The sequence below is a fragment of the Triturus cristatus genome, chromosome 5_2, assembly GCF_964204655.1.
Source record: "Triturus cristatus chromosome 5_2, aTriCri1.1, whole genome shotgun sequence".
NCBI lineage: Eukaryota > Metazoa > Chordata > Amphibia > Caudata > Salamandridae > Triturus > Triturus cristatus.
Window position 1 is genome coordinate 137,815,467 of NC_140588.1, and position 15,203 is coordinate 137,830,669.

Here is a 15,203-nt window from a genome sequence, read left to right on the forward strand (position 1 = left end):
GGTAATTTCATAGATTATGGTCTGGTACAGCGGCTGGGGCTAGTGAGAGTGCCCAGCACCAAGCCAGAGACAGTGCTAGAGGTAGATGGTACCCCGTTGAAATCTGGTCCTATCACTGAGCACACAGAAACGGTGGAGTTGGTTCTCGAGGGCACGCCACAGGACCATGTGGAGAACATAGCGCTGAATATAATCGAGGTCCCGCAATATGAGGTCATCCTGGGCATGCCCTGGTTGTGGCAGCATAACCCCACTATGGACTGGAGGCTTAAAACTGTCAGATTCAATTCCACCGAATGTTTGTCTAACTGCATGAAAAACCATACGTCACACATCTGTCCCTGGCACAGATGCATCAGGTAGCCACCGCGGTCGAGAAGGACATAGCTTTACCCTTAGAGTACGGACGGTATAGGGATGTGTTAAGTGAAGTGAAGGCAGAGAGCCTACCGCCCCACCGCGAATATGACTGTCGTATCGATCTCATAGAAGGCGCCGTCATTCCTTCTTGCAGGGATTACGCTTTATCAGAACCCGAAACCAAACATCTACGGGCGTATCTAGATCATTTCTGTTCCATTGGATTCATACGCCCTTCTCGTTCCCCAGCAGCTTCTCCCCTTTTCTTTATGGCTAAAGCCAACATTGAGTTGAGGACGTGTATTGATTACCGCCAACTGAATAAAAACACCGTGAGAAACCGATACCCTCTTCCGCTCATCCCGGTGTTGTTGGATCAGGTAAGGGAGGCCGCGATTTATATTCGGCTGGACTTGAGAGGGGCATATCACCTAGTTAGGATCCGCGACGGGGATGAGTGGAAGACAGCGTTCAAAACTCGTTTTGGGTTATATGAATACTTGGTCATGCCATTCGGGTTGTGTAACGCCCTGGCGGCGTTCCAGTATTTTCTCAATGGTGTGTTGAAGGAGTACGTGGACCGGTTTGTGATCGTTTACATCGATGACATTCTGGTCTATTCGGTCTCGTCCGCACAGCATGTGAGTCAAGTCATCCTGATCCTCAAAGCGCTACAAGACAACGGATTGTATTGTAAGCTCAGCAAGTGCGAGTTCAGCGTTACTGAGGTAGAATTCTTGGGTGTCATTCTGAATCCCCGGGGGTTTAGGATGGCAGAGAGGAAAGTGGAAGCAGTGCAGAATTGGCCGGTTCCGAAGTGTGTGAGAGAGGTGCAGTGTTTTTTGGGTTTCTCCAATTATTATAGGAGGTTTATCTCACATTTCTCACAGTTGGCCTCTCCAGTTACCAGATTGTTGAGGAAGGCGACCCCTTTTTTCTGGACATCTGAAGCCGTGGAGGCTGTTAAAAAAGGCCTTCTGTACCGCACCCATATTACGACATCTTCAATCAGATGTTCCGTTCGTGGTGGAAGCGGATGCCTCGGATGTGGCCATAGGGGCGGTGTTATCACAGAGAGATAAACAGTCAGGGCAACTACACCCAGTGGCTTTCCTTTCCAAAAAACTGAATGCGGCAGAAGTCAACTACACAGTGGCCGAAAAGGAACTCCTGGCCATAAAGAAAGCCTTCCAAGAGTGGAGGCATTATCTTTGGGGGGCTCAACATCCCATAACCGTCTACTCGGACCACCGAAACCTCCAGTACATGAAGACAGCTCGGCATCTGTCGCAACAACAAATGCGGTAGATGCTGTTTTTTGCGGAATATGAGTTTGTGATCACCTTCCGGCCAGTGTCAGACAACAAAAAGGCAGACTCATTGTCCAGACAAGGAGATACGGAGGTACCCCTCCAGGAAGAACAGAAAGCCATCATAGAACCTGAACGAGTACAATGTACAGTAACAGCGAAGCAATTCCTGGAGCAAGTCGCCAACAACCGATCTCTAGGCCAGTGGCAGACATGGGCAGGGCAGGATGTTCATCGAACACTCAAACATGGTATCCCTCTGTATGACAACAAACTGTATTTACCTACCCACGACCTCCGATTGAAGGCGTTCAACTGGTGTCATGACGCGGTCCTGGCAGGCCATCCGGGACAAAAGAAAACGGTACACCTGATGCAACGCCAGTTCTGGTGGGAAGGCATGGCTAAAGATGTGAAGATATGGGTGGGACAATGTGAAACATGTGCCTGAGCCAAGGGGGAACAAACCAAGAGCAAAGGAATGCTGATACCGCTGCCCACCCCATCTCAGCCATGGCAGACGATTAGCGTGGATTTTATACTGGGTCTACCAATGGATCAGGGATGCAACGCTATCTTGGTAGTCATCGACAGCCTGACACAGATGGGCCATTTCATCCCATGCAAAAATCTGCCTACTGCTAACCAGACCGCTCAACTGTTGTTGACCCATATAGTCCGTTTGCATGGGATTCCTAGGGTCATTATCTCAGACAGAGGTCCTCAATTTGTTGCTCGACTCTGGCACATGTAGTGCAAAGCACTACATGTGGAAGACGCTCTGTCAACCAGCTTCCATCCTCAGACTGATGGGCAAACCGAACGATTAAATCAGACTATAAAGAAATAGCTGAGATGCTATGCCGATGAAGCAGCGAGGTCGTGGGTATCTCTATTGTGGTTGGCTGAACTATCGTATAACAATGCGTGGCATTGTTCCATTGGAGAAACCCCTTTTCGGGCTAACACTGGTTTCCATGCAAACACCTTGCCCGTGATTGTTCCTAGCGAAGTGCAAAACCATCCGACGGTGTCAGCTTAAGTGAAGGCTCTCCTGAAAATCCACAGGCGAATCCAAGCCCATCTGGGACAGGCCAAGACGTCCTATAAGAAATGGGCAGATCGTCATCGTCAGGCGGGTCCAACATACCAGGTGGGTGACAGGGTTTGGCTTTCCACAACGAACATTTGTTTCCGTTATCGCAGCATATTCCACCCTCGGTATATAGGACCTTATACCGTTCTACGCAGGATAAATCCCGTGGCCTACAAGCTGAAGTTGCCCGCGTCCTTGAGAGTGCATCCCGTGTTCCACTGCAGTTTGCTGAAGCCCGCGCGAAGCGCGCGGCGCAGAGCAGCGCCACCTGTGATGGTGGATGGACAGATGGAGTACGAGGTGCGGCGCATCTTGGATTCCTAGTACCGCCACGGATGCCTGTGGTACTTGGTGTCGTGGAAGGGCTACCAGTCGGAGGATGATTCTTGGGAGCCGTGCTCAGGGGTCCATGCCCCCCGCGTGGTGCGTTTGTTTTATTCCCTGAATCCAGGGAAACCTGTTGCTAGGAGGTGCTTGGGAGGAGGGCTTACTGTCAGGAACTGACATATCGCACCTACCGTGTCCGCTAGAGCGCTGAACTACGCTTCCCAGAAGAACCTTCTGGGAGGGGCTAAGGACATATAATCACGTTCCGCGCAGGGAGCGTCGTACGTGATTCTGACCTGTCGGCTGCAGAGCGTCCGCTCTGGATCCTCTCCTTGTGTTTTCCCGGGGGATTTGGCGTTCTCAAGCCGAGACGCGAAGACAAACTACCCTTCGAGCGAGACGCGCTTGCCCTTCGTTCGCTGGTTTCCGCTAGCGGCTGCTGCGGAATCCTTCTCCTCCCACGTGTGCCGTGGACTCCGTCCGGAACTGTTGGAGTCTCGGGAGGGCCGGTAAGCTTCCTGACATCCGGTGTGGAGATCAGGAGAGAAAGACTGTTAGAGGGAGCCTTTTGTTTTGAGATTCGGTGGACTTCCTTTCGCCCAGAATAACAAACTGTAGGCCAGAACGGCTGGTTATGTCTTGGGATCATATACTTTGAGACTTGAGTATTCAGGAACGTTCCGGGCACAGTACAGTGCGGTGTTGTGGCCCAGTGACTAACCCTTCTTCTGCATACCGTGCGCCTTTGGTGTGGGGACACCACATTATTTTCTCTATTACTGGAGTTGGCCTTATTTCCATTGATTTATAGGGTTTGTGATGGGGGGTATCGCAGCTTCCCTATGGTGAGAGACGCATCTTGCTGTAGTAAGACTAAGAGAGGAAGGGCTCATCGCAAGAGAAGAGTTACACTGGGTACAGGAGCTGATTAGCGAGAATTGTATGAGTGTAGACAGGATTCCGCATAGTGTTAACCTTTTGCTTGTTTCGTTTCCGGTATCCCTTCCCCTGCTGTTCCTACCCTACCCTTTCCCTCGCTTGATTACCTCTATGCTCTGTGTGTGTTTGTCCAGTCAGAGTGTGGGGAAGTCAGGAGGTGGACCCCTCTAAGCATCTCCCTGATCCTGAGGAGCTCGGACATTCGTGACACATATTGTTCTCAGGCTTTTGCAAAAGACTTATAGTCTCCATTCACAACCAGACCAGAGAGTTGGTGCAGCCCCTTGGACGTGAACACTAGCCATGTGGTTCAGATCCCCCAATATGAAGGGAGGCATTGCACCATAGGGAGGCTTGAGCATCGATGGTAGGGGGTATCTTCAGTAGCCGGTGTGCCTTTCGTCAGGCCTGGAGTGTGGCCGCCAGGACAGGGTGGGATGCAAGCAGTCTGCAGATGGCCCCTGAATGGAACATGAACAGCCGTTGGTGAATGCCCAAAACGGCGGATTCGAGGCAGACCCAGTTGGAGGTGTCTAGAATAATGTGAAGGACGTATCGAAGAGGGGCCAGCTGAGGTTGGGAATGTAACACTAGAGGTTGGGCATGCAAAAGCCACTGTGATCAGTGGCAGCGCATAGTTTGTTAAATTTAATCCATGTTTTCCAGCCACCCCATTGAAAGGTTTTCTTAGTTTTCTCCAGAGCATCCATCAGGCGAGCCAGTGTGCAAAGGGGGGAGCATATGAAACATGTGGTTCATTCGGGGTACCACATTAATTTTTGGGACTTATTTGGTCTCCCAGATACAGAGGCCCAGTTGCGACCAGCGAGCCATGTCAGCCTCGATGTTCGCTTGTAGTGGCTCGTGGTTGCACTCCACCATGTTTCGGAGACCTGGGTTAACCACTATGCCAAGGTAGCAGATGGAGGAGGGGGACCAGTTGAAAGATAGGTCGGCCAGAACTGTTGGAAGCATTTATAATTTGAGAGGCAGGGCTTCAATCCTACTCCAGTAGATCTTGTATCCTACGAGAGAAGAGAGGTGTGAGATCAGAGCGATAAGAGCCTGCAAAGATGTGGGAGGGCGAGTGAACATGAGCAGGAAGTTGATAGCGTACACGGTTAATTTGTGCTCCCTGCTAGGGAGGGGGATGCTGTGAGTGTCGGGGGAGATGCCGAAAGCTATAGCCAGTGGTTCTAGGGCCAGGATGAAAAAGAGGGGGGACAAAGGGCAATACTGTCTAGTACCCCGACACGTGTCAAAGGGGGCAGAGGTGTGACCATTGCAGATGACAACGGCTGAGGAGCAATCGTACAGTCTCCAAATTCGAGGAAGAAACATAAGGCCTAGCCCACAGTGCCGCAGTACCCGGAAAAGGTAGTCATTCTCAACCCTATCAAAGGCCTTCTCGTCGTCAAGTGACACAGCTAGTGTCTCGTCCTCATCCGACTGAACCAACCAGAGAATGTGAGAAAGGAGCCAAAGGTGAGACGATGAGGTGCGGTGGGGGACAAACCCTTCCTAGCCCCTGAGGACCAGGGAAGTGATCACCTGTTTGAGTCTACTGGCCAATACTTTGGCAAACATCTTCATGTCCACATTCAACAGAGAGTTTGGACAATAGCTGGAGCAGGCAAGAAGCTCTGTGCCTGGTTTGGGGATAGGAGTGATAGCTGCTCTATAGCCTCCAAAAGAAGGAGATAAGGCATGGCCTCCTCTAAGTACATCTGACATAGCAGTATTGATTTTCTAGTATTCCAATGGGTAACCATCAGGCCCCAGGACCTTGCTGTAGGGCAATTCATTAATTGCATCTAAGATTTCTTCGGTGGTGAAGTCTGTTTATAAGGCCTGGCTCTTGTCGGTCGTAAGGTGGGGGACGGCGTTGTGGGACAGGAGGGCCTCAATCTTGGAAGAGGTACTGACGATGTTGGACTCCAAGATATTGAGATGGTGGCTAAGGAGTTGTGCATCTTCCCGACAAATGTCAGGATGATCGTGATGTATCCAAGCCAAGCCTTTTCCGCTCGCTCATAGTGGTGCTGCCCAAGGAGAAACACTGCTGTTTCAGCTCAGGAGGTGTACAGAACCTTGTTGTAATTTTTGGCCTGTAGCAGAGCATGCAGCATGGCCGGGTAGGAGGACTGAGAGTATTGGACCATGATAAATACCAGGGGTGACTCCAATTGCAGCTGTCTACATTAGACTTCAAGCTTTCTTTGGAAGGTAGCGTGCATAAGATCCCCCCGAACCATCGCTCCCCCCCCCCCGCCTACAGGGTATCTGGTGATGTTATGGACCTCTCATGTGAAATAAGGTAAGCCCGGAAATAAGAGCCCAATCTCTCTTTGTCGGTGGGGACTAGTAGTACCAGAGATTGAGATGCCAATTCAGGAGGTGGAGGTTGGCAAACGGCATCTAGATCAAGATGGAGGAATATGACATCATGGTCAGAGACTCCAGTGGAGACTACTGCTGCATCCACCAGGTGCCCGAATTCTGAGGAGATAAAAGTTTATCCTGGACCGGGTAGCATGCACCTGAGATGTGTAGGTGTAGTCTCTCTCAGCAGGATGACGCAATCTCCATGATTCAGTCAGGGAAAAATCGTTGATCAGGTCATGGAGGAGACCTAACTCCATAGTGATGTTTCAGCCCCCTTCCCCAGCAAAGCTTTGTTCTAGGATGCTGATGATTGCAAGCAATCTTGAATGACACCGGAGGATTCTCCCTCCTTTTTCAGCCCTCTGTTGCTCCTTGGATAGGTTTGTGCAACACAAATACCAGCACATACATTACATCTCTGTCGATGGGTTTAGCTGGACCGTCTGACCTCACCGATGTATATAATAATTAGATAAGATTAGTTTAATTAGATATAGTAAGTTTATTTTTTCTGTTTGTTTTAACCCAGCTACTTCAGCCACCATCACTGACACATGTTCCATTGTCATTGCTCTAGCTAATGGGTCTGTGCCTTCTGGACCAAAGGAGCCATGCTGAGTTACATTGTTGTATTGGTGCAGTGCAGAACATCTATTTGAATCATTGCACTCTCCTTGCCGAAGTCAATTTCTGCTTGGTAACCTTTGCTAACTGGTAGAGACCTCAAGTTCCTTTTCAGGAGCATGGATTGAGTTCTGCATCATCTTGCTTATTGAACATACCTTTTCTTGTCAAGCAAGTGTCTAGCATACATCCTGAACATGAAAAGCTAAGCAGGTGCTGACTGAAAGTACAAAGAAATATACGTACCTCAGGATACAAGGTGGCGCTGTCTAGCTCACTGTCATCTTCACAAATCTTTGCACTGGCCTTCTCTACCAAAGAGAGCAAGAAAAACACATTTACCTTCCAGCCTGTGTAAAAGCACTACAATTCAAAGGCACTGCCATGCATTATACGCCCCTTATTTTTTCTCATATGCAATTTTACAGTTCAAGGTGTGCCCAAAACGATAGAGCATTAGCAAAGAAAAACCCCCCTGGGAGACCGATTGTGTCGGGGATAGGTGGACCTTCAGAACGTTTAGCTGAATACGTGAATCTCTTTCTCTGTCCCCTGGTTCAGAATCTTCCCTCATACATAAGAGACACCAAACATATTTTGAGTACTTTGGCTGATCTCACATGGGAACCTGGCATGACTTTAGTGACTTTGGATGTTGTGTCGCTCTACACGAGCATCAAATTAGATCTAGGATTGAGCGCAGTACAACACCACCTACACAGGAGATCTGCAACACAGTGGCAGCACACAAACATGTTACTCGCCATGATGGCCCTTACACTTGAAAACAATGTCTTTCTGGTGGACAGACAATGGTACCGACCAAAAAGGGGTGTTGCCATGGGTTCGAAATTTTCACCCAGCTTCGCCAACCTCTTCATGGGGCGTTTGGAGGAAGAAGTGATCTGGGGCCGTAAGGTCAGACATTACAGCGATTCAATTATTTTATGGGGTCGCTACATAGACAACTGTTTTCTCATCTGGTCGGGTACACATGGTAAACTGGAACGGTTCCGTACCTACTTGAACTCCAACAACTATGACATCAGATTTACACATCAATACAGTGAGTCCCACATCACATTTCTGGACATTGAAATTTACGTCAGCAATAATACACTGCACACACGCCTTTTTCTCAAGGACACTGCCTATAATTAAATATTACATGCTAGTAGTGCTCACCCCTCCCACAAAATACAGGCTATCCCTTTTGGTAAATTTATGAGAGCTAAGAGGAATTGCAGTAATGAGGTTGAGTTTGAGAAGTGCCTATTGGCCATGAAGTCCAGGTTTCAAGACAGAGGATACACACAAAGGAACCTGGCTAGAGCAGAACGTAGGATCAGGAACACACGACGTGAGGTCACTCTTCACGACAGGGTGCCCTTAACAGGGAAAAGCGACACAGTGAGATTGATCACTAATTTCAATGACTATAGTATGACTTTATCCAAAAGTCTTCACAAACATTGAAGACTACTAACAGAGGATACCACACTCACTAAACATGTCCACACACAACCTCAAATCACATACAGGAGGGGGGGAACGCTCAGGACTACGCTTAGTCCCAGCTACCCTATTTCCCAGCCCAGTGGTGACTGGTTGACACGACGCACCCTGGGCTTCCATAAATGTGGGTCTTGTGGTGTGTGTAGGTGGGCATCCAACCATAAGAAGGAATTTTCAGGCCCTAATAAGACATATGTGATCAGATGCAATTTAAATTGCAACACTAAATTTACGGTCTATTTTTGGAGTGCGCTTCCGGATGCAAGTATGTTGGCAGCACTATCAGACCCCTAAAGGAGAGAATTATGGAACATACCCGGGCTGTAAAACAACGGGACCCCAGATACCCTATGGCTTTGCATGTATGGGAGTGCCCTTCACAGGGCCCGCATAAGCAATTTGTGTTATATGGAATAGATGTAACAGATCTGAGCCCTAGGCGTGGTAACCGGGAACTTAGACTCAGGCGTTCGTAGGCGTTTTGGATCATGCGCCTTAAAACTTAGGAACTAGGTCTGAACAGTGACCGCGAAATGCATTACTTTCTGGGGGACTGACTGTTTTTTAGAAGTTTTTGGATTTTGTTTTTCAAGAAGCCCCAATTCTCTTCAAGCTATTGATACAAAATTTACTTTGGAGATGACACCATTAATTGTGGGGGCAATACTGACTTGATCTGATTATGAAACAGAATACAACAGAACAACATTCTTGCACAAACCCCCTTTTCATCTTTCCTTTTCCTTGTGTCACCAAGAACATCACATCACATGATTGTAGATACAATTTATCTGTTTTTCTATGCGATATTGAATGCCAAGCATGAATTGCGTGTTTTATTTGGTACATAATGGTCTAAGCAATGGCAGTGGTGCCTATATGTATTTCGGATGACCTAGCACACTATGTTCAACTTTACGATTCACTGTCTAACTAATGGCAGTGGTGCCTGCATGTATTTCAGAAGAATTGGCACACTATTTTCAACTGTGCGATTCACTGTGCTTGAATTTTATTTTATTTTATTGTAATTTATTATTTTTCTACTTATGAAACTATGTGGACTCACATGCTATGTGTTACAAAAGACTAGAGTGTAGTATACTATGTGCCACAAATGACAGCAATGGGCTGTCTCATGCAACAGAACTCGACATAGGAGTTCGGCTTGAAATATATTGTGTCTTCTGATTTTTGACTTAAGATGTTCCCTGTCATATGCAATTGGCTTAGGAATATACGTGTATTAGCATCAGTGTCAATGCACGTTTTGTAATTGGGAATTTGCGTCATGTTTTATGGAATGACCGGGTGTCTTAATGTACCTGTTATAATTTCTGACTCTGGTTCCACACATCTTTATGAGTTTAAACAACCGTAACAAGAGGTTAATGCCATTATTTGAAATTCTTCCGGGACATCCCATCTTTTGCTTTCCCTGCCTGTAATCTAAATCTATCTAACTCTGATCACTACGACCATTGCCATTTGAATCTTCAGTTACCGTATATCACAAACCCCTCGCGGAGAAGCTTTTTTTTACTCCTAATATGTCGGCTTATGGTTACATTATGCAGTCTAGCACCCGCACTCGGGTGGATGTAAATATGAACATCCGGGTCGCTCATACAACCGTATCCAGTTGACAGAGATCCCGAGAATACACGGGACGCTGGGCGTACTCGCCACGGGTGAGTGTTAGCTTGTAGACTCTCCGTTATAGTTAGCGACCTGTTGTCTCACTGGCATAACTTAAGTAGACAATAAACTGTCTTTTCCTTATTCTGCCATCCGTTTATTTCCTGTCGGAACTTATAATGGAAACATCGCACCTGGCGAAAATCGTTTTTAGAGGCTCGGACCAGACACTCTCTGGATCTGAGGTAAGGAGAAACATGCTAGTGTAATGTTTTGTTTCATAAAACAATTTTTAGTCAACATGAGTTTCAGTGTTGGATTAATTTCTGGAGTTTCCTAATGTATAGACATTTGACAGGGATTACTTTCCCTTCAAACCCACAGATTTGGAACCACTTGGATTTTACAGAAATAACGACTGTTGCCTGACCAACAGGGTCGGAAATAGCACGGGTTTAGAGGTGAGCAGCATGGGCACCATTGGTTGTAGTCGTTTTTATTAGGCACGTATCTTTTTGAGGGACCCTTACATTTTGGAATACTAGTTTCTACCTGGAACGCGTAGGTCTAAGCACCCATCACAGTCGCAGAAGATACGCGTTTTTTAGCAGAGGGGCACGCTGTTCTAGTTGTTTCTTTATCAAACACTGCTCCAGTCTCAGTGGCACCCAGACAGTAAGATTTGGTTTTTCTTCGGAACACGTTTTCTTGGGCAAGCACATCACTCTGCTCTTCACCGGCACCTAAGTAATAATTAGTGTGTTTTCTTCTCTTCGGAATGTATTTTCTTGGACAAGCAGTCTATTCCGCTCTTCACAGGGTTTCACTACAATTATAGGCGTACTTGGCACATGTCAGTCAATTTGGCATCACGGTTTTCCTTCCTCCTTTTTACTCTCATTAATCTTTTTTACATCTTGCTTTTCCCCATGTTTCACCCTTTCACTTCATATCCCTAATGGGATCCATGTCTATTCCTTTAAAATGATATGGTTTTGAATTTGAGTACTGTTACCACTCAACTGGTAATTTTGATTGTCTCTTTGGGGTGTTTTTCTTTGCTAACACTATCGTTTTGGGCACACCTGGAACTATAACTCTTTATACAGGTGTGTGGTGTGGTGTTTTGTCTGTACAATCACTGTCATAACAGACAATTTTATGACATGATTTACTTTCCATGTTGTTCTCCAGCCCTGAAGAAGTCAAGGGTGTCACTACCCACTGACGAAACATGTGTTGGCTGGTTTTGCGTAGGAACACCGCATTAAAAATGAACCACACCGGCTAAGGACTACGTCTTCTTCATTTGTGAACTTCAAGAACAGTGTTTTACTACTATTTATACTCTATTGCGTGTGCAAAGGATTTGTTGTTATTTATCGTTTCGGACCACCTGGTCCTTGTTTGGGGGTTTAAGGGGCTGTTTTCCCCCACCTGTAGAATCGCATTTATTTGTTCTTAAACGAGTACTTATCATGCTATTTGATTTAGCACCGCTATAAACACCTGTGAGAATTAATAACACCCCTCCTTTTCAGCCTGATATCTTATGGTACAAGCTATTAACTGCTTTTGGTGTCCTTATATCCGCAGCACAGTTTCTGCTTGTCTTCTTTGTGTCTGCAATGAATGTGAAAGAGCAAGACACAAAGAATGTAAACAGTAAGAAGGGTGATGGTGTTACCATGCATTATAAGAAATATAATAACCTCTGCCATTCATTAACGGGATATTGCAAGCTATCTTGGAGTTCAATGACCTTATAAGGAAACTTGGCCAGGAGCCTCTTTTGTATGATCAAGGATCTCCTCTATGAATATCAACATTCTTATAATGTACAGAAGGGGATACTTTATTTCAACTTTAGATGCCTGTAATCATATAGGTTTCTCCAAGCATCACCCATAAGTCTATTGTAAATAGCCTTGAAGTCTATGAGACTTACATTTATAACACATAGTAAACAGTCAACCCCATGAGTTGGAGAAACTAATATGCAGATGTTCTCAGCAGCCAAAGGATATGTTTTAATTGATGATCCTATAAAGTAAAAACTAAAAGGTGACAGTAAGGCCTGTTGCCTTAGGCTTGGACAATATGTCTGTTGGAGAGGAGCCAGATTTGCGTGCGAATACTGAAGGTGTAAAGACGAAGTCACTTTTTCATGAAGTAGCCTTCTTTCATGAAGCCAAATTAAATTCTAGCAAAGCTCATAGTCCCATAAATAACAGCAAACAGAAATCCCCCTCAACGAACACACAAGGAAGTAACTTATAGGGCAGAAGAATAAAAGCAAGTCTGCCCCCTCTGCTTACTCCAGTTCACCAAATTTGCAGTGTGAACATCTAGCATGGCCTGTCGATGGTTTGTTCTTTTGATCATCGAATTTCCCATATCACTTGAGTGAAGCCTGGTATCATTGATTATGCATGAAAAAAAGAATCCACCCACCTAAAAAACTCAAAGATTGAATAACAATATGTCACAAAGCTATCCTAATCACTGTTCGCATACTGATGGCCCGCTGTACTTGGACATTTTGATATAATCCTCCCCGTGAACAACTACCTTACCCACTACTTGAATAAGGGCGAGCAGGCAAAATATCCTTGCGGAATAGCTGCTGGGAGAAATGGGTGTGTTTTGTTTTGTTTTTCTAAAAATAACCGAGCAAACGGTACAAATCGGTGGCAATGCGCCTCACTAGCACAACTGAGATCCCACATTTACTACAGTATTGCAGCTACTAAGCCAACTACTGTAGAGATTGATTCTGTTCTTACAGATACCGAAAGAAGACTCTACCCAAAACCATTGTACTTGATACTCCCTTGCAACAGGGTTTGTGAACAGAACTTTTAAATACCTGAAGCTTGAGCCCTCTCCATGGTTCATCAAATCTTGATGGGTGGACACCAACATGGGGTACTGAATTACATAGGAAGAGCACTGTCCCTGTTTGCATCTCAGACACCCTTAACTGGGTGCAGTCTTTGAAGCCAGGACAGTGCTCTTGCAAAACAGAGAAAAACATGTGCTATCCTCAGCAAAGTTGCAATCGCTGACATTTGTGCATGTCCTGGTGACAGCACATCAGTGAAAGATGGAGCATTTGGAAACCCCGCTCTGTTTTTCACTTCAAGCAGATGTGCATCATTTTTAGAAGGGGGAGGGATCTGCCTCACATGCGGGTGCAGTGTGTAACTGTACCTGCCTGCCGGAGGATGCCTTCTGGGGAGCTCACAGGAACCCTGTGCCTCCAGCCCAAAATGCTTCTTCGCAGGGCTGTGAGCTACCTCATACGAGGAGCATACTCATTGTGCCTCCACACAGTTTATTTTGTCTTGCATTCATGTCTGTAATATAGTGTGAGCAAAGAGGCGAAATCATATACTTGTTTGCAAGGGGCCTCTCCCAGGCAAATGCAGGATTGCATTGGGGATGCACAAACTCGCATTATGTGCTGCAGAGATCTTTATTATAGATACAAGTGACGCACAAGAGTCAGTAGCCTCTTCAATAATATCACAATGCCTGATGGGTGCAGAAAGCAGGTACAAACACCACCTGCACCCAATTACACTGTTTAATTTAGTCCCTGCTGTACAAAGATCTGTCTACCCCATGCAGATCCACCTTTTACAAACTATACAGATCAATTAATGAACTATTCACATTGCAAGAGAAGATTCAGTGTGAGTTTGTCTGTGAGTGTCTGTGTGTATATGTGCGTGTGGGTGTGTGCATGTGCATGTGTGCACACGCGTTTGCATGTGTGTGTGTAGGCATCCAGAGTTTAAACCAAGTAAAATAATGCACACTGGCTGCAGGAGGCAAGAGAAAATAATCTTGTTTTTTATGTAATAAAAGGCTACGTAGCTTAGGCTGGGAAAGTTGTTTTGATTAGTTGTAAAATATATTTAAAATGTACTTTATTGATGCAGAGGTTGTGGAGGTACAGATATGTATTTTGTTTTTACATCACGATAGTACCATACAACCCAACCCCAGTCAATCAAAGATGCTGCTGACTGAGAAGGGAAAATTGTTTAGCCTCCTGTAAATGTCCTTTCTGCTTATTACATATTTCACTTCAGTCCCATGCTTCGTTACTTCAGCAGAACCACTCATAGCGTCATCAGCCACAGATGCACATTTATCAATAAGTAAAGGTCACACAATTGTTTTGCCGCCCCACAAACAAAAATTATGAACCAGCTATGTTGATTTTCTCTCTCAAATGCCAAAATGCTCATGGGAAGTGACCCCTATATAAACTTAAAAACATGCAATTACAAACCCGTTTTATTCTTGTTTTTTAACACATACAGTAAATGTAGAGTCAGAACCACAACAGCGTAGTAACATGTTTTCACCAAAACGGTGGACCTGAAGCTCTTGTATGGGCTTGGATTGACCATGGTGGTGTTCTCCTTCACAGAGGTATCTTGTGCATTTGTTATCTATTTTTTCATGAACTTCCATATGTTAGAACCAGCTTTGGCTTTAGGCAGCCTTTTCCATGTCAATCATTTGTCACTCAAGTGGGGAGTAAAGGCTGTGTGAAAATATCACCAGTGATCTGGATTCTGCTGCCTTAGTGTTATAGGTACTATTAGACTCCGACTGGATAATCAAGTTACACCCTTTGCACACTTGAATCACCAAAGGTAGTGAGGCTGGGCAGTCAAGACTTACTCTTTTAAATGACTGAAGTATTTCAATTAAAATATTTTACAAGTAATTGCAGTTATCACTGTGAGTGATTCTTTGTATGCACTGTTGTCATCAGTGGATGTTGCTACAGAATGCTGATTTATGTAATTGTGTAGATGCAATGTTTTCATTTTTGTTTGGTATCATTCTTGTGCAGGTGTATATTGCCATGCGGTAAACTGCTCTTGTACTCCATTCACTGCAATATATTTAAAAAACAGATACGAACTGGGAAGCCCAGCCTTAGTTGTTATTCTGCCTGTAACTGGACATGCTATTTATAACTCTCA

At 45.6% G+C, this 15,203-nt stretch overlaps 1 protein-coding gene across 1 annotated transcript in view; it reads right to left on the bottom strand.

Annotated features, from left to right (window-relative positions):
- The window catches only part of RETREG1 (reticulophagy regulator 1), a 576,354-nt gene that overhangs the window by 52,860 nt on the left and 508,291 nt on the right, over positions 1-15,203 (bottom strand). The window contains exon 7 of the mRNA XM_085606905.1: positions 7,288-7,352. Coding sequence (XP_085463031.1) covers positions 7,288-7,352 — 65 coding nt within the window. The remainder of the gene's footprint in view (positions 1-7,287; positions 7,353-15,203) is intronic.